This window comes from Fringilla coelebs (genome assembly GCF_963513975.1).
Source record: "Fringilla coelebs genome assembly, chromosome: 27".
NCBI classification, from domain to species: domain Eukaryota; kingdom Metazoa; phylum Chordata; class Aves; order Passeriformes; family Fringillidae; genus Fringilla; species Fringilla coelebs.
Window position 1 is genome coordinate 2,963,731 of NC_140053.1, and position 22,263 is coordinate 2,985,993.

The following is a 22,263-nucleotide window of genomic DNA, read 5'->3' on the forward strand; positions in this document are numbered from 1 at the left end:
ACGGCCGCCGCCGCCCCCCATTGGCCGCCGCCGCTACCACGTGCGCGTTGCCTGAGCGCCCGCCGGGCACCCATTGGCCGCCGCCGGTGGGGTGCGGCCGCGCGGCCTTGTGGGAGTCGTAGTTCCGGCACCCTCGCCCCGCCCTCGGCGGCACCCGCGGCCGTGACCCCCCACGCCGGACCCGCCGCTGCTGACGTAACCGGCGACAATGACGTCAATAGGCCCACCGCCCAACGGTACCGGCGGCGGGAACGGGGCTCCTTTGCCAGCGCCGCGACTGCGGCTGCGGGCGGTGCGCGGTGGTACCCACGGGGGAGTGGCGGCATTGCCAGGGCCGAGTGACCGGTGCCTCCCGAAGCACCGGGAGCGCTGCTCCGTTTCCTCACAGCCTCCGAGGCAGCCGCCACGGCTCTCCCGCTTCCTGGGAACACCCACCCCAAATCGCTTTTCCCCGGGGTTCCCGGGCAGACTAACGCTGAGGAATGGCGCTGAGGGAGCACCGGGCGCTGAGGGGGAGCTGAGGGAGCACCGGGCGCGGCGGACGGGCGGCCTTGTCCCGGTGTGGTGGCAATGTCGCCGGGCTGGGCACAGACCTGCACAGCCCCTCACGAACACACTGTTGCTGCCCGCTCCGGTGGGGACGGCGTTTGACACCCAGCGGAGGAAAATCTCCCGGTAAAACAGCTACGGAGCCCCTAATCTGCCTGAAATCGCCTGCCCGGTTCCCCGGGGACGGGGTGTGTCAGCCCGGCCGCCCACTCCGGACTCGGCAGTGCGTGTCTCCCCACCCTGGCCTGACCCCACCCCGCCTCCCGCCCCGGCGGCGGCCGGCCAGCGGCGCTGGGCCGGGGCCAAGCCGCGGGCAGCGCCTCGTGGTGCCATTAAATGTCACCGGTGCCGAGCGGACAGATGCCCTCCTCCTCCCCCCGCCCTTACTCTGAGTCACTTGGCAGGAACAAAGTGTTTCAAGCACTGATCTTGGCGGAGAGTCTGAACCGGCGCCAAAATAAAGTCAGGACCGGAGTGCTGATGGGAGTGAACGAGCAGCGTTTGCCGTTCGTCATTTATTTGGTCAGGATTACACCTCTCAGCGGCGAAACCGGTACCGAATAACCGGCTGTAGGGAGGAGGCGGCTGCCCTCGCGTTGCCCCTGCGGAATACACGGGCCATTGCCCGCCGGGGCAGAGGAACCGGCTCTGCCCGGTGTTCCGCAGGCACCGCGGCACCGGAGCTGTACGGAGCGGCCGCGCTCCCACCCCTCCCGGCCGCGCAGGGCTCCGGGAGCGCGGGTGGAAGAACAGAATCCTACGGGCAGGGAGCCGGGCCAGGTCAGAGGCACAGCCAGCGAGCGCCGGGACCGGAGCCGCCCGGGACACCGGCACGGCACGTGGGCACCGGGCGGGCGCCTTCGTCACTTCCGGGGCGGGGCAGATAACCGGAAGTGGATGTTACCCGGTAACTGTTGCTTGGCAACGGCGGCGCAGCGCAGCCATGGCGGACGAGGACCTCTTGCCCGTTGTCTCCTTCGGGAACCTCATGAGCGAGGGGACAGCCCTGAGCCGGCGCGGCCAGCACGAGAAGGCTCTGGGCTGCTTCAATGACGTGAGGGCGCCGCGGGCCGAGGGCACCGAGATGCCCACGGCGGGAGGGGCCTCGGGGGGGACGGCCCCGGCGGGTTCGGTTCGGTTCAGGCGGGGGAGGTGGTCACCCAGATGGGGCAGTTCAGGGACAGGGCAGAGCCTGCAGAAGCTGTGAAAAACAAGACAAGACTTTTCAGTAAAATCCTTGAAGTTTTATCTGTTGCTATAGGACATGCAGCTTTTCGATGGTAAAAAGAGAACTTTTAATTTCTGACTCCAACATTTATAGATTTCCAAAAGTGACAGTGGATTGGAGGGTGACAGTGCCACCTCTCCAATGACACTGCACAAACCAACAGGCCATCAAATTTCTCTTTTTCTATAAAAGAATGCAAAACAATAAGTTATTTATATGAAAGTGTGTGAGAAAGTTCCTTACAAGAATATAGACATCAGAAGGCTTAGAAAAAATTTAAAAATCAGGGCAACACTTATCCTCATCCATCATCAAGATCCACATGGGAACTGTGGCATCAAATACCTGCATTTGTGCATTTGTGGTGTTGAGCCAGCACAGGTGACATGTCCAGCACTGGTGACATGTCCCTGTCTGTGGTTCCAGGCACTGAAGCTGAGAGCAGGAGACAAGCACTGCCTCATCACCCGCTCCAAGTGCTTTCTGAAACTTGGGGACACAGAAAACTCCTTGAAAGATGCTGAAGCCTCTCTCCAAATTGACAATACGTTCTATGAGGTAACCGGCTGAAGGGGTAGGAGGGGAGGGTGGCCAAGGATCTGTGAGACCCTGCAGGGTCTGAGGCAGAGCTGTGAGGAAACTCCAAACCCTCCTGAGATTTCTGCTGCTCTCAGAGCTGTTGAGGTGCTCAGGCACCTCCAGGTGTGGGGTTTAATGTGTGCAAGCTGTGGCAATGTTCCTCACTCAGGGCTCACCAAATGTCAAATTTGCAGGCAACCCCAACAAGGGAAGAGACGAGAATCTTGACTCCATGTTTCAGAAGGCTGCTTTATTATTTTATGATCTATATTATATAAAAAGAAAATTATATACTAGAACTATACTGAAAGAATAGAAGAAAGGATTTCATCAGAAGGCTTGAAAGGAAAGGAATTGAATGATAATAAAATCTTGTGACTGACCAGAGAGTCTGAGGCAGTTGGACTGGGATTGGTCATTAATTAGAAACAACCACATGAGCCCAATCAAAGATGCACCCGTTGCATTCCACAGCAGCAGATAATCATTGTTTACATTTTGTTTCTGAGGCCTCTCAGCTTCTCAGGAGAAAAGATCCTAGCAAAAGGATTTTTCATAAAATATGTCTGTGACAGCAAGCTGTTACAGCCCTGGGCTCTCACACAGGAGTTACTTGAGATCCATCAAAATTTTCCCTCATTTTATCAATTTCTTCCCCCAAATGTCATTTTAGGGACTTTACCAGAAAGCAGAGACCCTGTATGCCATGGGGGACTTTGAGTTTGCTCTGGTTTTTTACCACCGAGGCCGAAGGCTCCGCCCCGACCTGCACAAGTTCCAGCTGGGCATCCACAAGGCTGAGGAGGCCATTATCAACTGCATTGGGGGTAAGGAGTGTCACTTTCTGGCCCCCATGAGCCTGGACCACGCTGTTCAGGGCACAGCTGGTGGCACATCAGCTCTGCCAGTGACCCAAGAGCCCCACAGCAGAGCCTCTCTGCTTCTGGGTTCTTGCTCTTTGTGGCAGATACATCCAGAAGCACCAGGAAGCACCACAAAGAGCCAACCCTGCTCTTTTTCCCTTTTGTTCTTTCTTTCTCCTCTGAATGTTGTTCATACATAGTGCCTGATCCCTTTAGCTCTGTAGGTAAATCCTGATGCTCCAGTTTCCAAAATCATCATGGAAACTTTCCAGAGAATACAGACCAGAGCATCTCATCTAATCCATGACCTGCTTGTGGCCTCCCAGTACATGAGGGGAGCTGACAAGGAAGTTGGAGACACCCTGGAGTGCCAGGACAAGGGGGAAAGGATTCCCACTGCCTGAGGGCAGGGTTGGATGGGATATTGGGAAGAAATTCTTCTCTGTGAGGGTGGAGAGGCCCTGGCCCAGGCTGCCCACCCCTGGAAGTGTCCAAGGCCAGGTTGGATGGGGTGTGGAGCACCCTGGGATAGTGGAAGGTTTGCACCATGGGAGGTGCAATTCCAGGGGATGGAACTGCATGAGCTCTAAAGTTCCTTCCAATCTAAACCATTCTGGGATTTCATGATTCTATGATCTACCTGCAGAATCCATTTTGACACCTTTATCCCTGTATTCAAAGCTTGGAATGCAATGTGCCATGCTACCTCAGACTGGCCTCCTGAAATCCTGACTCTCCTCCAGTTTTCATTGCAAAAGAGCACTGAAATTGTTGACTCTTGTAACGAGCTCTGCTTTCATCATTCCTGGCTCAGATCACTGAGCAGCTCCTGAAGAGACAGGAAAGGCCAAGGACCTCATGGAGTTTAAAACAAACAGAAAATTCATCCCTTTTCACTTAGTTTTTCTCTGAGCTCCACCAGCAGGCATGGACAGGACGTGTCCCAGTGTGGGGCACAGACACACCTCACCTGGGGCTGCCGCCTCTGCCACGTGAGTGGAGCACGTGTGCAGGGCTCCTCTGGGGCTGCCAAACCTGTGGGGTGGGTTGGAGCCTGTCCCTGCCCAGCTCCTGGCACACCCCACACACATTCCCAGGTAGGCCAGGGCCTCCCTCTCCCAAAATTTCAAAACTTCAGCCCCTCCCCCTGTTAAACCCGTGCCAGTGGCACCAGAGCCTGCAGCACTTTCAGATGGGATAGTTGTTAAAAAAAACAAAACAGGGAAGGTTTCCAGATCTGGCTTGCTTTCCTCCATTCCTGCTGCTTCCTGAGCTTAGCACAATGCTCAGGTATCATCACAGCTCCAGCTGAAATCTCCCCAGCTCAATATCCTGAGCCAAGAGCTCTAACCACCTTTGGACCCCCTGGGCTGCAGGCACAAAAATGAATTTAAAAAATAGAAAACTGATATTTAACTAAACATAACTAAAGTAACTGATATATAACTAAAAATATTTTAAATCAGTCAATAGCTGTGAGCTGCATGGAAACACGTGGATGTTTGAACAGTTGGGAAATGCACACACATTAACAGGGCACATCCCCAAGCTGCTTCCCTGGCTCTGCCTCACCTGGGTGGGTGGGAGCACCTGCCCCTGTGGCCCCCCTGTGTTTGTGCTGCTGGTCTGGGCCCTGGGGCTGCTGAAGGGAATTCTGCACATCCTCAGCAGCTCTGTCCTTCCCTCAGACCAAACAAAGAGCTGTTCCTTCCCAGGGTGCAGACAGATGGTGGTAAACACAATGGGCCTTACCCTAATCAGTGCACAAACCTTTAAAATACCTTTCCTTCCATTTCATGCTCCAGCTGTGATCCCAGAGAAGCAGCTGCATCCTTCTCCTTCAGTTTCCATGCAAGATGTATCCTGTCTGTAGGAATATTGCAACAGGAGCCCCTGGTGCTGAGTGAATTAAAATCCCAAGAGGAGCTGGTGGCATTCTCTGCTCCCAGAACACACCAGCACCCCCTATGCCACGAGAAACATGGTTGGAACTGAATGTTTTGGGCTTGGCACCTTTATGGGCATTTTACTCACAACTGACAAATTTACTCAACTCAATTTGTAAGTATTTATCTCACAAATATTTGGTGAGAATTTTTACTTGGCAAATTTCTCACACAAGTGACACACCTACATTACTCTCTATAATCTATTTCACACTTTTATGGATTCCAGTCTATCTTGAAGTCTAGGGAACTTTCTCCATGAATGAGGGTCAAAGTCAGTGTTCCCCTGGGGGTCAGGACAGAGCAGCAGACCCTGCATGGCTGTGTGCAGCACTAACTCAGACTCTGTGTTTGCAGATCCATCCTCAGTGAAGCTGGAGAGCACGGAGGAGCTGTGCTTTGTGAGCAGGCAGGCAGAGGTACAGCACAGGGCTCTTGCTGGAGAAGCTTCTGGAGTTGTTGTGATGCTGAAATGGGCACCAGAGGAGTGACAGTCCCTGCAGGGAGGTGGCTGTGGGAGCAGGGGGCCTGCTGAAGGGCCTCTGGAGCATTAAAACACACTGGCCTGTCATGGGAGTGTTCATCACCTGCTTCTAATGCAGGTCTGGCTCAATTCACCCAGAATTTAAAGGGAGAGGCAGAAGGGCAGGAAGAGCCACCATGCAGGAACAAAACCTGGAATTTCTCCTCCAGCCCATGTCTGGGGGTGTTGCCAGCCACCCATCCAATGAGTAACAGCCCAGAGGTCAAAGAGGGCACAGTGAGCTCCAATATTGACTTTGGGTTTACCTGATGTTTAAGGGTCACAGTTTTGATAATGTACACTTTCTTTATTGCTTCACTTTTGGGTGCTCCATTGCAGTAGTGTCTTGTTCCTCTGAAAAGCCAGAACTAGTTCTTACCCATTCTGTAACACCCTTGTGGTTCCCCAGGGAGCACAATTGGCTGCAGAATTTCAGTTGCTCATGGCCAAAGCATCTGGTGAGACACTGACTTTTTGCTTTTATTAAAAAAATAAGTTGTCTTATATGGAGTTTAAACAGACTTCTGCTCATTCCAGTGTTCCCCACTGATGTCCCTCAACTCCTTTTGGTTTTCTCTAGCTACAGAGCAAAAAAGACAAGCAGAAACAGCAAAACAAACCAAAGGACCAAAAGGATCAACACCAGACCAAGAAGCAGAATCCAAAAACAGAGCAACAGCTTCTGGGAGAGCTTTATGCTGACAAGGCGTATCTGGAGAAGTTGCTCAAGGATGAAGGTGTTTCTCCTTCTCAGCAGATTCTATTTTCTTTCATCTCTTTTTTATTCTTCTTTATTTCTTCTTTTAAATCTCTGTGACTCTTAGTTAATTATTCTAGAGCTCACAGTGGTGGGGAGACAGGCAGGTGTCTGCTCATGGGGCTGTGACTCCTCTGTGGGTTTGTTAATAATGCTGTTAAGGTCAGGATGCAGGAATTGGAGAAGTATCTTATTTTAGAAAAAGGCACAAAGATGATGCTCCTTTAGTCATATTTCTAGGGAACTTTTCACCCAGAAGTAGAGAAGTGATTAAGATTTGGTTTGCTCACAGGTTTTACAGTGTTGCCAGCACTAATTACACATGTGGGCAGTCTGGTTTGCAGGCAGGTAAAAGCCCTCTCACTTTCCATCTGCCAGCCTGATCCACAGCACTGTTCAAAGTGCCCTGTCAATACAGATGTGCCATACAGATGTTCTGTCCCAGAGCACAGGTGCTCAGCACAGCTGGCCCCACTTACTGGGCCCCTTCTTGGCTCTGGTCAGCAGAGAAGGCAGCAGACACGAGGCTGGAACACCAGCTCAGCTCACTGAACCACATGGGTAGAGAATTTTATTGTATTTGCAGGGTGCCCCAATGAAGGAAGGAATGATGACTCTGACTCTATGTTCTAAGAAGGCTAATTTATTATTTTATATTAAAGAATGCTATACTATTCTATACTAAAGAATACAAAAAGGATAATTACAGAATGCTAAAAAGATAATAATGAAAACTCGTGACTCTTTCCAGAGTCTCGACACAGCTTGACCCTGATTGGCCAAAGAGTGAAAACAACTCACACCAGAAACCAATGGAACAATCACCTGTGGGTGAACAATCTCCAAACACATTCCAAAGGAGCAAAACACAGGAGAATTAAAGGAGATAATAATTGTTTCCCTTTTTCTCTGAGGCTTCTGAGCGTCTCAGGAGAAAAATCCTGGGCAAAGGGATTTTTCAGAAAATGTGAATGCCACAGAGTTCATTGTTAGCTCCCCCATCACCTCAGCTCTGAGGAGCACAGGACACTTTCATGTCCAGGAGTGTCTGTGTCAGAACAAAAGAACATTCCAAATCAATTCCCCACTGAGCTGCAGCTCAGGTCTTTTGATTCTCACCTGTGTTCTACCTTATTTTATTCCCAGACTTGATGCAGAGCAGCACAAGGCAGGGTGTCAAAGTCATGGACCTGGTTTTGGATGGCATCTCCTACCTGAACCAGCGGCGGGACTTCTGGCAGCAGCAGAAGCCGATTTACGCGCGGGAGTTCGAGCGCAAGGTCCTGCGGCAGGGCCGGGCGCGGGACAAGAAACAGAAACCATCCGACATTGCCAGAGCCATCGCAAAGGAGATGGAGGAGATTGAGCTGAGTAGGTTCCTGCCTGTGGGGAGCTCTTTTCCTGAGCTTTGTCTGAGGGTTAGCCACTTCACCAGGTCTCAATTCCTGAGTGTCACAGAATCCCAAGATGGTTTAGGGTTGGAAGGGTGTGGTATTTCCTCATGGCAGGAGGGAATGAATCTGACTCCACGTTCTTAGAAGGATGATATGATATGATATGATATGATATGATATGATATGATATGATATTAAAACTATACTAAAGAATAGAGAAAGGATACTTACAGAAGGCTACAAAGAATGATAATGAATCTCATGACTCTTTCTCCAGAGTCCTGACACAGCCTGACCGTGATTGGTCATAAAGTTAAAACAATTCACATGGAACTAATCAAACAACCACCTGTTGGATAAACAATGTCCAAACCACATTCCAAAGCAGCAAAACACAATAGATGCAAATGAGAGAATATTGTTTTCCTTTTTCTCTGAGGCCTCTCAGCTTCCCAGGAAAAGAATCCTGGGCAACGAGGATTTTTCGCAAAATATGGTGACAAAAGGGACCTTGAAGTTCACCCCACTCCACCCCCCCCTACCATGGGCAGGGACACCTTCCACTCTCCCAGGTTGCTCCAAGGCCCATCCATCCTGGCTTGGAACACTGCCAGGGATGGGGAATTCACAGCTTCTCAATGCCTCTGTGTCACACCCCAGTGTCCAACTCTGCTCCCTGTCCCCAGTGCTGGCCAGAGGTTCCGCTGAGCAAAGCTGCAGGAAAGCTGAACGTCTGCTGAAAAAGATAGAAGCCTGGTCAGAGGATGAAGTTCCCAACAGGAATGAACTGATTGGGAACCTCCACAGCTGCATTGGGAATGCACAGCTGGCAATGGGACAGATGGAGGCAGCTTTGCACAGCCACAAGATGGATCTGGAATGTGCCAGGGAGCAGTAAGTCTGGGAAGTTCAGGTGGGTGGAGAAAGGGGAAAATACCTCTGTGAAGGTGCTTTAGCATTAGGTAAAGTAATTCTCACCTGGGGGGTTTAACAGGGTTACACATTCAGCTCTGCACAAGTATTAGGGTCGGTGGTGACTTTTTATCTTCACTATTTCAAAATAAGGAACCTGAAGTAGATTTTTAAGGACCCACAGCATAGGGCATATCAAAACCTCCTCTGTAGCAAAGCAAAAGAACACAAGTCCCAGTCTCAGCACTTTAATCTTGAGCAGGTACTTTCTTCCCAGGAAGATCAGGGTTGAAATTGCTCCAGTTTTCTGCTACATTTTGTCTTAAGCTTCTTTTCATAGAGACCATTAAGCATGGCTTGAAATAAGAGTCTCTTCCAGGTACACTCACCTTTCTGCACCAGACACATCCCACAGCTCTTCCTGCTGAAACACAGTGGAGCAAAATGTGGTCACACAACAGTGCCTTGAAGTGATTTGGGACTTTTTTGGCAGTAGTGCACTGAGCTTTTAAAATATCACTGAGTGGTTGTTTCTCAAAAATCCTTTTGGAAATGAATGATGGTTTAAGAAAAGGCTGCCTCTCTCCTGGCGGTCGCAGTCCCCGAGCAGGCCAGGTAAAGGCAGGAATTAGCAGGAGGGAGAGGAGGAGATGCTGATTTTGGGACCTCGCTGAACCCGAGGTGCGGGAAGGACCGGCAGTGACGGGCGGGCTGCACCCTCTGGCGGCTGCAGCTGGAGACGCCGCTAATGACTCGTTAATTATTCGCCTTAATCACCCCGTGACGGGGGTTTGAGTCCTTACGGTCCCTTCCCACCCAAACCTGTCATTCCGTGGCTCCCATGGCATTTTTCTGCTCCTCGCTCAGGCTTTTCCATCTCTAAGCTAACGGTAGGCAAAGCTGCTTCTGAAGATGAGAATGAGGATAATTAAGAAGAAATTAAAGCCCACAGGGCTTTATTACAGAAGGAGCTGCCTGTAGCATGGAGCAAAGCTTGGTCCAAACACAGGATCAGGGCTGGTGTCAGGAGCCTGCAGACACACTGCAGACACCTTTTTGTGTCTTTGCTTTGAAAAACAGAAATTATCCATGAGTTCTTCCCACAAAGGGAAAGAGAGGCAATGAAAAGTGGAAAGACTTTCCCAAGGGCTGTCAGATTTAAAAAAAAAATTAATATTAATATTAATATTATTCATCGGCACAGCTAAACCATTCCCCTATGTCTCATGGGGTCAGCTGCCAGAGCTGTAGAAAAAATCAAAAATCAACCTTGATTTGATGACTTTCAGCCTGACCTGGGGAGCACCAAGGGGACCATGAAGAAAGGCAGTGAGTGAGGAACAGGAGGATGTCAGTGTCACAATCCCTTTGTCTCCCTGTCTAGCACTCTGACGGATGCCATATCCCGGGCCCTGGACAACATCGGCCACGTGTACGCCCGGATTGGCAAGTTCCAGGAGGCCATTGACACGTATGTACAGCCCAGCAGCAGAGGCATCAGGGGTTGGAGTGACCCAGGTCGTGGTTTTTCAGTTGTGTGTTCTCACTGCAGCCAGGCCTGGAGAAATTTTCACACCCGAACCCTTTGCTATCAAATCAGTGTTTGAGTTGTAACTGTACCCAGTGAGTGTTGGTAAACGTTTGTCTGTCTTACTCTGCTTGAAGCTGGGAGGAGAAGATTCCACTGGCCCAATCCAGCCTGGAGAAGGCCTGGCTGTTCCATGAAATTGGGCGGTGCTACCTCGAGCTGAATAATGCTGAAGTAGCCCAAGATTATGGCGAGCAGTCCCTGCAGTCAGCAGATGAAGAGGGAGATCTGGAGTGGCAGCTCCATGCCACCGTGCTGGTGGCACAGGCACAAGGTAAAGATGTGGACACAGGTTTTGCTCTTAGGGTGGAGAAGTTGGTCTGAAAACATCTCTATTTAACAGCCAAAGCAACTGCTCACATTAAGACTGGCTTGATTACTTCTTGCTGTTTTCCTGCTCCTGGGCTAAACCAGCTGATATCCTTGTCTGTTCCAGTGAAATTGAAAAATTACCAGTCTGCAATCCTGAATTTTGAAAGGGCTCTGGAGAAGGCAAGGCTTGTGCCCAGTGAAACTGCTCAAAATGGCATCATTGCGGTAAGGGGGCCGTTCTGGGAGGAGGAGTTCTGGGCAGCCTCTGGGAGAAGCTGTTATCCCAGCTGGGATTCTCCAGCCAGTAATTCCACAGAAATGCTGTTTTACAGTAGGAAAGGATTTGGTAATGATAGCAAAAGGATTTGGTAATAATGGGAAAAGAAAACAGGACAATGTTGGGTATGTGGCTGCATTTCTGGGGCTTTTATTAAGAACTTCATCCCTTTCAGGCCTTGGATAATGTGAGCAAAAGCTTCATTAGAGAGCTGAACAAAGGCCAGAAAGATGGGACGATTCCCTCACATGAAGGTACTTGTCGTTCACACCTCTGCACCCAGAAATAGGAAAAACCCACTCTCCTGTTCTGCACATCAGCAGCACCTCAGAATTCCCACAGTGCCCATTTCCTTGCAAGTATTGAATTAAAATCTTGGTGGAAGTCCAGGATTGCTGCAGCTGTGCTCCTGGGTCCGGCCGTGCCCAGCTCAGAGCCGGAGATAGCAGCGCTCCCTGAGTGTCCCCTGCAGGCTGGCCCGGTGTCACCGACATCCCGGCTGTGCCCCAACCCTCCTGGGGTTCGGGGAGGGTCCTGGCAGGGCGCTGTGCCCGCTGCCCCCGGGGCTGCTCCCCTCGGGCCGTGCAGCCCAGCGCCTGCCGTGCCAGGACCTAGAGGGCAGTGAGAGATTGCCGGGGAGGGTAAGGGAGCCCGGGGGCCTTTCTTGTGCCCAAATGCTGAGTTCTAGGACTTGGCTTAAGTTTCCTTTTCCCTTCCCAGATCGCCTCTTCAGCAGTGAAAGCATAAAAACCACCGCTGAGAATGTGGAAGAGGAGGAGAAAGAGAATGAAGATGTAAAGCCATTAGAGGAAGCCAGAAACGATACGTAAGAAGAAAAGGCTAAAGGGGGGAAACGGCCAAGGAAATAAAGGACAGCAGTGGGGAAAAGTAGAGCCTAGGCGGGAAGTTGAAATAAATATTGAGCAAGCGTCGTGCCCAGCACTGCAGTGGTGTATCCATAGCACGGAAGGAACCGGTTCGAGCCACCGCCGTTCTCGGAGCGCTGCCTCCCCCTACCCCGTACCCTCCTTTCGCAGCCCCGGCCCCGCCGCGGCACGGGACTGTCCCGGCAGCATCCTCAGGCCCGGGCGGGGCGGGAGGCTGAGCCCCGGGGCCCCCCCGCCGCCCCGGGGAGGGTTCGGCCCGGCCCTCGGGGGCGGGCGAGTCCCGGGGCTATGAAAGGAGCCGCGGCCGCTCCCGCCCCAGAGCCGCTTCCCCGCCGCGCCGCTCCGCACCGGCGGCCGCCCCGGAGCCGCTGCCCTCACCATGGTAAGCGGGACCAGCGGGATGGGGACTAGGACCGGGACTAGGACCGGGACTAGCATCGGGATCGGGGCTGCAGCTGCGGCTCCGCCCGGCAAAGGTTCCGCTTCCCCGGAGGGCGGAAGCGCCGGCGGCGTTGGCGACACGCGGGCGCTGAGCCGGGGGGGCTCGGAGGCAGCCGGGCCCCGAGAACGGCCCCGGGGGTCCGTGGCTCCGGCTCGGGGGTCCCGGGACACTCTGGGGGCTGCCGGGGCACGGGCAGCCCGGGACCGGGAGCGATGGCTCCCTCCGTCGTGGGGAGCAGGAGACAAGCGGGAGCTTTGTGGGGGCGGCGGGGGGGCCGAGCCCGGCTCAATGGGAGATTGTCCGGCGGGACCCCGCTCCCCCGGGCTCTGCGGAGCCTTTGTCCACCCGGCCCGGCCCGTGAAGGCGCCCGTTGTCCCCGAGCCGGCGGCGAACAATGGCCCGGGGGGGCCGCGATTGTTCCTTTGTTCGCGGGGCTGAAAAGCGCCTCAGTCCCCTCGGCAGCTGCCGCGGCAGAACAGCGGCCCCGGTCCCCGCCCGCGGGACAGCCCGGTGCGGGGACAGCCCGGTGCTGTCCGGCCGTGCCACCCCATGGCAAGCGGGGCACCTGTGCTGCGCTCCAGGTAATTCACCGGTTCCTCCTGTGTGAGCACTCTGAGCCCCGAGTGCGCGGGGAAAGCAGCACGGGGGTTTCCGAGGAGCCCACAGGTCCCGATGCTCTCAGGGGCTCGTTTGTCCCTCAGGCTGCAGGTGAGCCCAGGGCAGGCACTGCCCGTGGGAAATGTGGGGTCCTGTTTCTGCTCCCAGGGCATTTGGAACCAAAACCCACCTGCACCTTCTGGAATAAAGAGATGGGGAAATCAACATCTGAAAAGTGTTTTTTAAAAACTGAGAACTGGAAACACATTTTTCTGGCCCAGGCAGAGCAGTTATGTTTTATCTAAAACTTAATTTTTGCATCAAAGGCAAAACTCGCTTCTTGGGCATCACTCCCACGGTCCAGTGGATCCCAGGCTGGGCTGGCCCTCAGGCAGCTGGGGGGATGGAAAGGTCATATACTGACCCAACAAACAATGTCTGCCTCGGTGATGCTATTGAGGACTTTCACAGCTGAAGAAATCCCACGTTTCCTTTCAGTCCCGTGTTTTCCCAGGCTCTACTGGGAATTAATCTGGGATTCTGCTAACCGGAGCTGCTGGCAGGAGGGGAGGGACAACCCTGCCAGCTCCCAGCGGCATCTCCAGCTCACTGCTGCCAACCACGAGCGTTTCGTTTCCTGCAGCACTCGAGGTTTCACTTTCGAGTTCTGCCTTGCAGCTGCTGGGAGGGGTTTGGCTTTCCTGGAAGCCTCTCAGTTGCTTTTCCCAAGAGGAGCCCAAATTCCCTCCTGTGAGGCACTCAGCTGCTGATCCTCAGTGCAGCTCAGAGACAGACAGCACCATCCTTGTGGGCTGCTCTAGCCAACAGCCTGGGAATAGAGTTTGTGAGTCAGGTGAAGGGACAGGAGTGTGGCAGCTCTCAACCTGCTGGGACTTTCAGTTCCCCTTGGGCTCCTCCCTGGGTCACTGCCCTCACATCCGGCAGCCACAGGTGTTTGTTCAAGTGCTCAGACTAAATGTGCCACACGAGGAGCTCTGCCTGGGCTTTGTGGCAGCTCCTGGTGCCTGAGGAACCCCTTCCTAATGCAGCAGGACTGCAGCTGCTGAGGCCAGAGTGGGGAGCAGGGCTGAACCTTCAGCCCTTGGGTGGGATGCAGTGGATCCCTGCTGTGGGAGAAGGTGTCAGCTGAGCAGGGCACCCAAGTGAGGCAGTGTGGGGGAGATGCTCCCTCTGTCCATCCTTTCCACAAAGGTCTCAGCAGGGCCACACTGTCTCTGGGGTCCTGCCCTGCAAAGTGTTTTCTCCTTCCATTTCAGAACAGAGGCTTCTCTAAGAAGAGTCACCCTTTCCTGCCTAAAATATTTAGAAAAATGTCTACTCAATCAGCGAAAGAGAGACCTGAGAGTTTGCATTTCCCATTCCTGGACGATGAAGACACCATCTCCACACTCAAAGAATCCAAAACCTTTTTCATCCTCCGGGGCTTGCCTGGCAGCGGGAAGTCCACCCTGGCCCAGGCCATCCACGATCGATACAAAGACGCCTGCAAGGTCATCTCTGTTGATCACTATAAAATTACACCATTAATAAGAAGCTCCATTCCTGAAGAGTACTCCAAGGTGGATGAGGATCTAGTTGACTATTGCAAACGGGAGATCAGCGTCATTGTTTTGGATGACACTCACCACGAGCGGGAACGGCTGGAGCAGCTCTTTGACATTGCTGACAAGTACCGCTACAAAGTCATCTTCGCCGAGCCCAAAACCCCGTGGCGCTTGGATTGTCCCCAGCTAAAGGACAAGAATCAGTGGAAATTATCTGTGGAAGAGCTGAAGAAGATGAAGCCAAGCTTAGAGAAGGAATTCCTCCCCATGTATTTTGGGTGGTTTTTGAGCAAAAGAAGTTCGGAGATCCTGAGGAAGGCTGGCCAGGCATTCTTGGATGAGCTTGGGAGTCTCAAAGCCTTCAAAAAGGAGAGTAAATACTGTATGTATTGATGCTCTCTTACCACATTCTTACCTGTTGATGTTAATGAGTCTGATTAGCTTCTAAAGTGAATTTCTAACACTGCCAACAAGAAAAGCTTTTTTAAAGCTACTAACCTGGTCTTCATAGTTGACAAAGTTGCTTTTATAAGTAAAAATAAATTAAAGACCTTTTCCCAAGTCTGTTTAGGTCTGGCCCCACAGGGCACTGAGCTCAGATAGCAGCAGCAGGACATGGGTGTCCCCTGGTTCCAAGGGATTGGGTGGGAAAAAGGCAAAGAGAGGGAAATAGGAAAGGCTGAACAATCCACCAGGTTTAAGATGAGCCACGATGATGCACAGGAGCTTCTGTTCTCTGGCTCCATCTGCGGTGAGCCTGGGAGGAGGGAGGGGTTTGGGTTTCCCACCCAGCAGTCAGAGAGAAGAGATGTGAAGGCTGAGGTAGGCAAGGGAGAGATGGGCGCAGGGCTCGTGGGTTGACATCAGGGGCATCACTTTGTGACAGTGACATTTTTTACCTGTATGTGCAGTTCCTTCTGCTATCGAAGATCCCAAAATAAAAATAGATCTCACCAGCTACTTTGTGAAGAGGCCACCCGGGGTCCTGCACTGCACCACGAAATACACTGAGTTTGGAAAAGCAGCTGGAGCTGAGGAATATGCGCAGCAGGAAGTGAGTGTTGGGGTCCCACCTCCTCCACACACCCCCGTGTCCCCTCCCTCCCCTTTGGGGTGTCCATGAGCCTGGGAGAGGTTTGGGGATGGGCTTTGCTCTGACCCAAGAGGCCAAATATAGGGACAGGAACTATGTCCATATGGCCTGTGCAGAGAAAAATCCAAACTGTGGACATGGTGATTTTTGTTTCGTATTTCCAAACAAAATACTCCCACTTTCCCCAATCACACATGACTTCCAGCATCATCTCTGACAGCTTGAGCTGAATGATGATGAACTGAGGTATTTAGATCCCTAGATCGATTATTTCAGAGCACATAAGCCCAGGTTAAATATTGGAAAGACGTTACCAGCTCCAGATCCACGGAGCTGGGACATCAGGCACTGACCTTCTCCTTGCCCTGGGTATTTTGACCATGTCACAGCAAGAGCTGCCACGAGCAGCCACAGTGAATCCCCACCGAGAGGCGCTGACCCTGTCCCGTGTGCGTGTCCCTCTCCTCCAGGCCGTGAAATCTTCCTACGGCAAAGGCTTCACCCTCTCCATCTCTGCACTGTTCATCACCACAAAGACTGTCGGGGCTCGCATCGAGCTGAGCGAGCAGCAGCTGCTGCTGTGGCCGGGGGATGCTGACAAGATCCTGCCCACGGACAACCTCCCGCGGGGCAGCCGCGCCCACATCACCCTCGGCTGCGCCAACGGCGTCGAAGCCGTCCAGACGGGGCTGGACCTGCTGGAGTTTGTCAAGCTGGAAAAGGCAGGGAACAAAGGGGAGCAAGTGGGGGAAATTGGAGGAGGGAAACTGCTGTATTTTGATAATGGGATGTGGATGCTTGTCCTGTCGAAGAAGATTGATGTGAGGGCGATATTCTCGGGGTACTATGGGAAGGGAAAACTGGTGCCGACGCAGAGCACCAACAAACGGGGCGCTGCCTTTAGCTCCTGCACCATCATCTAGGAGCACAGGCAGGGCAGCTCCTCGGTTTGTTTTGAAAAGGCAAGTAACTCCTGTAACCTTAAAAGTGTAAAGAGAAATAATTCTACCTTTACTAAAGTCAACCCTCCTGCCCACCCCAGCGTGAAGCCTCTGGGGAGTTATCGGCCTCAGCAAAGGAAGAAAACAAGCAAGTCCTGACTGAAACTGTCACGGATTTTAATGTGAGTTTTGGAGGGAACCTGCTGGGGTATCCTGCTTGTTTTCTTCCTTGGAGAGAGATCAACTCTGGGGCTTTTATTGCTTCCCTCTGAACCACAATCTTTACCTGTCGGCACTGACCAAAGCCTGTCAGTCGCTGGTCTGAAGCCAAGGGAACTGCAGGATGTCCCTCCCCTCCCACACCCAGGGACTGACATTGGCCATTCTGGCAGCTGATTCCAGGGTCAGAACTAGCGAGACCCAGGTGTGGGGCACTGCTGTCAGGAGTCCTGTCCTTACCAAGGGTTTGGCCCTAAGGACAGACCTTGCTGAGGGCAGGGGTCCTGGCAGCCCTAACTGCAGCTGCTGTCCCTCACAGCAGAGATGCTCTGGGGACAGCCAGGAGGAGGGCACTGTGCCAGGTGATGCCTTAAAGACACCAACTTTGGGGAAATCAAGTGAAACACCAGGACAGGGAGCCAATTCCTGCAAAGTGGCTCCAGCCACTTCCCTCCACCTGGGCTGGACCAAGCACCATCCCGTGTCCTGTAGGGAACAATCCTGCCTTGGCAGGGAGTGGAAGAGATGAACTAACATCTTTTCCATTTTATTTGATAGAAACTAAAATCATGTCTGAAGTACACAACTGGACTTCATGCAAGATTTTACTCCCTTCCTCTAATGCACTTGAATGTTAAGAGTTAGGCTGGAGTAACCCCGTAGTGTAGGAAGTGGAGGCACTGTAACCTTGTAACTCACACCTGCTCGAACCTAAACCCCAGCTGGAAGTTACTGACCCAGCACTTGTGTCATTAAATGTTTTATTGAAGCTTGGGTTTGTGCTCTGCCAGGCCCTGGCCCAGCAGGGCAGTGGCTCCTGGGCATTGTTTAACACAAAGCTCCACTAACAGCCCCAGGTAAGGTCCCAGCTCGACCTCCTGCTCTGGCTCAGGCTCTGGGGAGCAGCAGAGTGACATTAACCCCACTAACACTGTAAATACTGACTGTGTTTGAGGCGTGGGCTGGGCTGGGGCTGGGCACAGCTCACCCCGAGTCCAATGTTGCTGGGGCAAGGAGCATTTCTCCTCTGACTGTTGAGGCCAAAAGCAGGGAGAGCTTTGGTGCTTTTCTGGTACCAAACACTCTGCCATGAAAGCAAAATACTTCCTGCTGATCAGAAGCCAAGGATAAGAATAAATTGTCATTATACCATAAAACAGTGAGCTATAAACCCACCCAGAGCACCTGTGACCCTTCCTGGAGAAATCCCTCCAAACTTCCACACTGGCAGCAGCCGAGTGCCCAGCGCTCAGCTGGGGCCTCTCCTGACAGAACCTCAAGGGTTTGTTCCACCAAAGCTCTACAAGGGATTTGCCAGCACCTGCTCAGGGGCTGGCTGAGCCCACACCCCCAGTGCCCAGATCACTCCAGCACCAGAATACACAGCTGGAATATCTCCTTCATCTGCCTGTTCAAGAACAACAGTGACATTGTCGTCGTTTGAGTTTTTATTAGTTTGTACATCATATACAGTTTATAATAAAGTAAAACCGATTGCATATGGGTCTGCTCAGGCTGATTTCCCATACAAACACAGCATCAGGAGTTCTGCTAAGGAAGTAAACAACAAATATTCACATTTTTACCATTCACATCCTAGAAAGGTCCAAGAGGGACAGCTGGTACCGATGCGGAGCCCGGCTGGGAGAGGATGAGGAGTTTGGCAAAGCAATGGGACAGCAATTGCTCCATGCAATTCCCCTTTCCTCCCAGGGAAAGGTTGAGCTATATACACTGAGGTAAACATTCCGAATTCCAGTTCAGATAAATACGGCAGCACAGGGACAAGCTCCTCTCCAAGTGGCTTCGCATCGGTGCCTGGATTTGTCCTGACTGTTCCATAGTTGTGACCCACGTGCACTGTGGGGCTCTGGGTGCTCCCCCCTGGCCCCTGGGATGCTGCCTCACACCACACTGTGCTCACACGAGCCATTAGGGGACACTGGGGACAGGGCTGGGCAGGCAGACAGGCTGGGATGGCAGCAGGGCTGCTCGTCCCGCTGGGCTCCTGCCCTCCAGCTCGGGTGCAACAGAGCAGAGCTGTCCCTCAAGCTCGGATCTGCGTGCTCCAAGAAGGGATAACCCCACCCAGGCCTGGCCAGGAAGGCCAAAGTGTTCCACATCAGCTCCCACAGTCATGCAGGGACCCAGAATGGCCCCACAGAGCCAAGGGCAGGGACAGCCACCAGCTATTGCCACCTAGCCCTGCCACAGCTGCCCAGGGACTAGCACTGCTCCAGGGACATGGGTGGGTGCAGCACACAGTTGTCCTGTTCCCTAGGGAAGAGGAGGGGAAAGGACAAGGCACGAATTTAAACAGGATGAAAACCATCCATTAGAAAGAAGAGAATATCTGGAGTTATTACTGAAACTGAGGAGGTCATTTGGAAATGGCAAAGCAGCACATGGCCCAACCCTGTGGCTGTTTGATGGCTGCAGGTCCAGGGCCAGTGTGGCTGGACAGGGACTGGCACCAGCCTCCAACTCAGACACACCACAAGTGTCCACTCTGTGTCTCAGCAGATACAGAGAGTGGAGGAGCCTGCTATTCCATGGATAATACTCTTGTACCTGAACAATTTGTCCTTCTCCCATTTTCCAACTTGCATTTTAGCATTTAGAACAGCCAGCAGCACTGGGGATCCTGCTCACTGAACACTCCCAGGATCAAAACCAAATCAGGTACATTTCTGTGCAGCTAAAGCAATGAGGAACCTTAAGAGGGTGGCCAGAACCTCCTGAATGGACTTCACAGCTTTGCAACCCAAACTATTCCTTGATTCTCTGAGCATGGCCAGACAAAAGCACACCCAAGGCAAAGCCTAACAGCCCCACAATTCCTGATCTCCCTGCCAAAGCTGCAGTCCTACAGCAGAGCCCTCACATGCCAGCTCTGCCCACAGCCACACTCTTCACAACATTCCCAGAGAAGCTCTTGAGCTGTTCAGAGCATCTTCTCCCAACTCAGCTGGTGGGAGATGCCCCCTGACACACCAGCCCGGTCAGCCACAGCAGCTCTGCCCTTTCCAGGCCCTTCTTGAGAGCAGCAGCTCACACAGCACCAGCCATTCCCCCCTGGCAGGAGCTGAGAGTCACCCCAAAGAGTGTCCACACCACCACCTCCTGCACCTCCACATGCCTCTGTCCTCCTGGGAACAGCACAGGCACAGCATCTCTTGAAGATGCTCATTGTGGCAAATCCCTGGGAGAGCTGCAGGGAGCTGGAGCCCTGGCACTCAGCTCCCCTGGAGCTGCACCCAACCACAACCCACGGCCAATGTCCTCCTCCATGTGTGGAGCCAACACTCCCAGCAATGCACAGCTGAGTCCATTTTTTGGAAAATGCAGAGTTTTGTCTCCCCAAGCCGTGCTGGGACACGGTGGAGGTCACAGTGCCACTGGACACTGCTGCTGCCCTGAGGTGCCAGGTGCCACCAAGCCCTGCTCTGTGCCAGGGGGACAGGGACTGCACAGGGCCTGGGGCACTCTGGGCTAGTGGAAGGGGGTTGGACTTGACAGCCTTTAAAGGCCTTCAGCCCAATCCATTCCGTGGTTCCAAACATTTGCCTTCACCTTGATTCATGTAACAACGTGCTGTAGAAAGTCTTGGCACTCACCATATGAATATTTAACTACATTAAATCATGCATTCATGTACAGGTTATAAATAGCTGCTGTATACATTTTCTCTCCCAGAAGCAGAGCCATTCCACTCCTGTGCTCCAGGGAATAGGCTCACTCAGCTTGGAGAGAAGGAAGGGAGGAAGGAAGCTGGTCACACTTCCCTAGGGCAGGGGAAAATGAGAATAAACTCACTGACAGACACAGAACATGGCTCTGCTCAGCAATGAGAGACTGAGAACAGCCCAAACTGTACAGTGACATCAACACACACACACACAGGACCAGATGTCATGGAACCAAAATGCCACTAAACTCTTGTAAACTCAGATTACAGTGCCAGGAAAGCTGGGGAAGGAAGCATCAGTGTGCATAGACCAGTATTTCAGTTCCCCACGTATTCACAATTTCAGAGCCTGAAAAGTGCCAGGACCCAGCTGCTCTTGGTGCACCTGGGTGGGTCCATCCCTCACACGGGTGTGAAGGATGTTGGAAAAAAACGTGGGAGAGTCAGGTTTTGTAAGTATTACTCAGCACTGGTTCACTTAGAAAGCTGAGCTGCAAACGAGATGTAAAATATTCTATTCTGCAGTGCTAAAATTTAAGCCCTTAAATTTTCCCTCTATTTAAGCAGATTGTCAAGAATCCTGACCAAACATCACAGCAGGACCACGACACGATGGAACGATGGAACTCACAGTCCCGTCCTGCTGGAGGGCACACCCAGCCCTCGGGAGGGAGGAAGACAAAGAGGTGCCATTTCCAGTGATCACCTGGTGCAAGGAGCTCCCTGCAGGGTTTGTTCTGCCCAGGGAAGGCAAAGCAGCTGTCACACAGAGTCACCGGGAGGTTCTCTCTCAGCACAACACCCATCCTCTGAGCAAACTCCAGCCCCCAACAGCCCCACAGTGCCAGGGTCAGCCCAGGACCCCCAGCCACAGCCCCTCTGCCCCTCTCTGAGCACCAGCCCAGGACCCCCAGCCACAGCCCCACTGCTCCCCAACACCCCAGGCTGAGCACAACCTCCTGGGGCTGGGCCTGACAGCACCAGGCTCCAGAACCCAGCAGGCAGGAGCTCACAAGGGCACCTGCACAAAAAGGTGCTGCCCAGAAAAGGGGGGAATCCCAGAAGCAGAGCTCTCTCCCAGCTGAGTCTCTGCTGTAACACCACCTTTCAGGTGAAAAACCAAACTGCAAAAGGGCAGTGCCCCACACCAAACCCATCAGGACACAGCTCCAGGCCAGAAACTCATCCATCCCTCCAGCTCCTGACACTGCACAAGAGAAAGTACAGACTGCCAGCTCAAGAGCTGGACTTTGCATTTTCTTGCTGCTTTGGAGGAGTAAATCACTGCCAGAGGAAAACCACTCAGCCAGGTTAACTAAACACACAGCTGCTGCACACCAGGAGCTCAGTGCTGCACGTCCCAAACCACCCACCATCCCTGCCTGGAATTCACTTGGCATTGAAAGACTCACCCATGTCATGGATCAGTAACAGGAAATCACACATCAAGCTCAACAAAAATCAAGTTTAGCACAAATATAAAATATTCAAGTGGATTAATTTAAAAAAAGTACAGTAAAGGAATTCAGCCCAGAGCAAATTCAATATTCCCTTAAACAGGACAACCTTGGGAACACAAAGCCCTTAATTCCAGCTGCATCACAGGGAATTCTCACATAAGCTGCTCTTTGAACTCTAAGCAGCATTTCTCTGATACAGAATTGTAAGCTCACATGTTATCACAGAAGTTTAATGCCCAAGTGGGCCTTGCTGGGAGAACCATGGAAAAAAAAAAAAAAAAGAAACAGAAAGAGCCAAGAAGCCAGGCTTGCAGGTGAAATGGGATTGTACAAAACTGGATTGAGCCTTGGCAGTATTTCCAAAAGATTAAAATAACTTACAAGTTACTCCAAACCCTGGACATGCTGCTTTGGAAGCAACCAGAACAAACCAAGGAATTCTT

The 22,263-nt window shown here is 52.5% G+C and overlaps 2 protein-coding genes across 2 annotated transcripts; both read left to right on the forward strand.

Moving 5' to 3' along the window:
• Window positions 1-1,492: 1,492 nt before the first annotated feature.
• Window positions 1,493-12,107, forward strand: ODAD4 (outer dynein arm docking complex subunit 4; the record flags this gene model as incomplete). Its single annotated transcript, XM_084222013.1, has 13 exons — window positions 1,493-1,603; window positions 2,204-2,335; window positions 3,030-3,183; window positions 5,523-5,584; window positions 6,269-6,425; window positions 7,592-7,816; window positions 8,526-8,733; window positions 10,136-10,222; window positions 10,417-10,613; window positions 10,776-10,876; window positions 11,104-11,182; window positions 11,649-11,754; window positions 11,966-12,107. The coding sequence occupies 13 exons, from the start codon at window positions 1,493-1,495 to the stop codon at window positions 12,105-12,107; spliced, it is 1,761 nt and encodes a 586-aa protein (XP_084078139.1).
• CNP (2'',3''-cyclic nucleotide 3'' phosphodiesterase) lies at window positions 12,086-22,220 on the forward strand. The gene is made up of 4 exons (XM_084222443.1): window positions 12,086-12,197; window positions 14,132-14,801; window positions 15,331-15,473; window positions 15,983-22,220. Exons 1-4 carry the CDS (start codon window positions 12,195-12,197, stop codon window positions 16,433-16,435), a joined length of 1,269 nt encoding a protein of 422 aa, XP_084078569.1. The 5' UTR covers window positions 12,086-12,194; the 3' UTR covers window positions 16,436-22,220.
• Window positions 22,221-22,263: the final 43 nt, after the last annotated feature.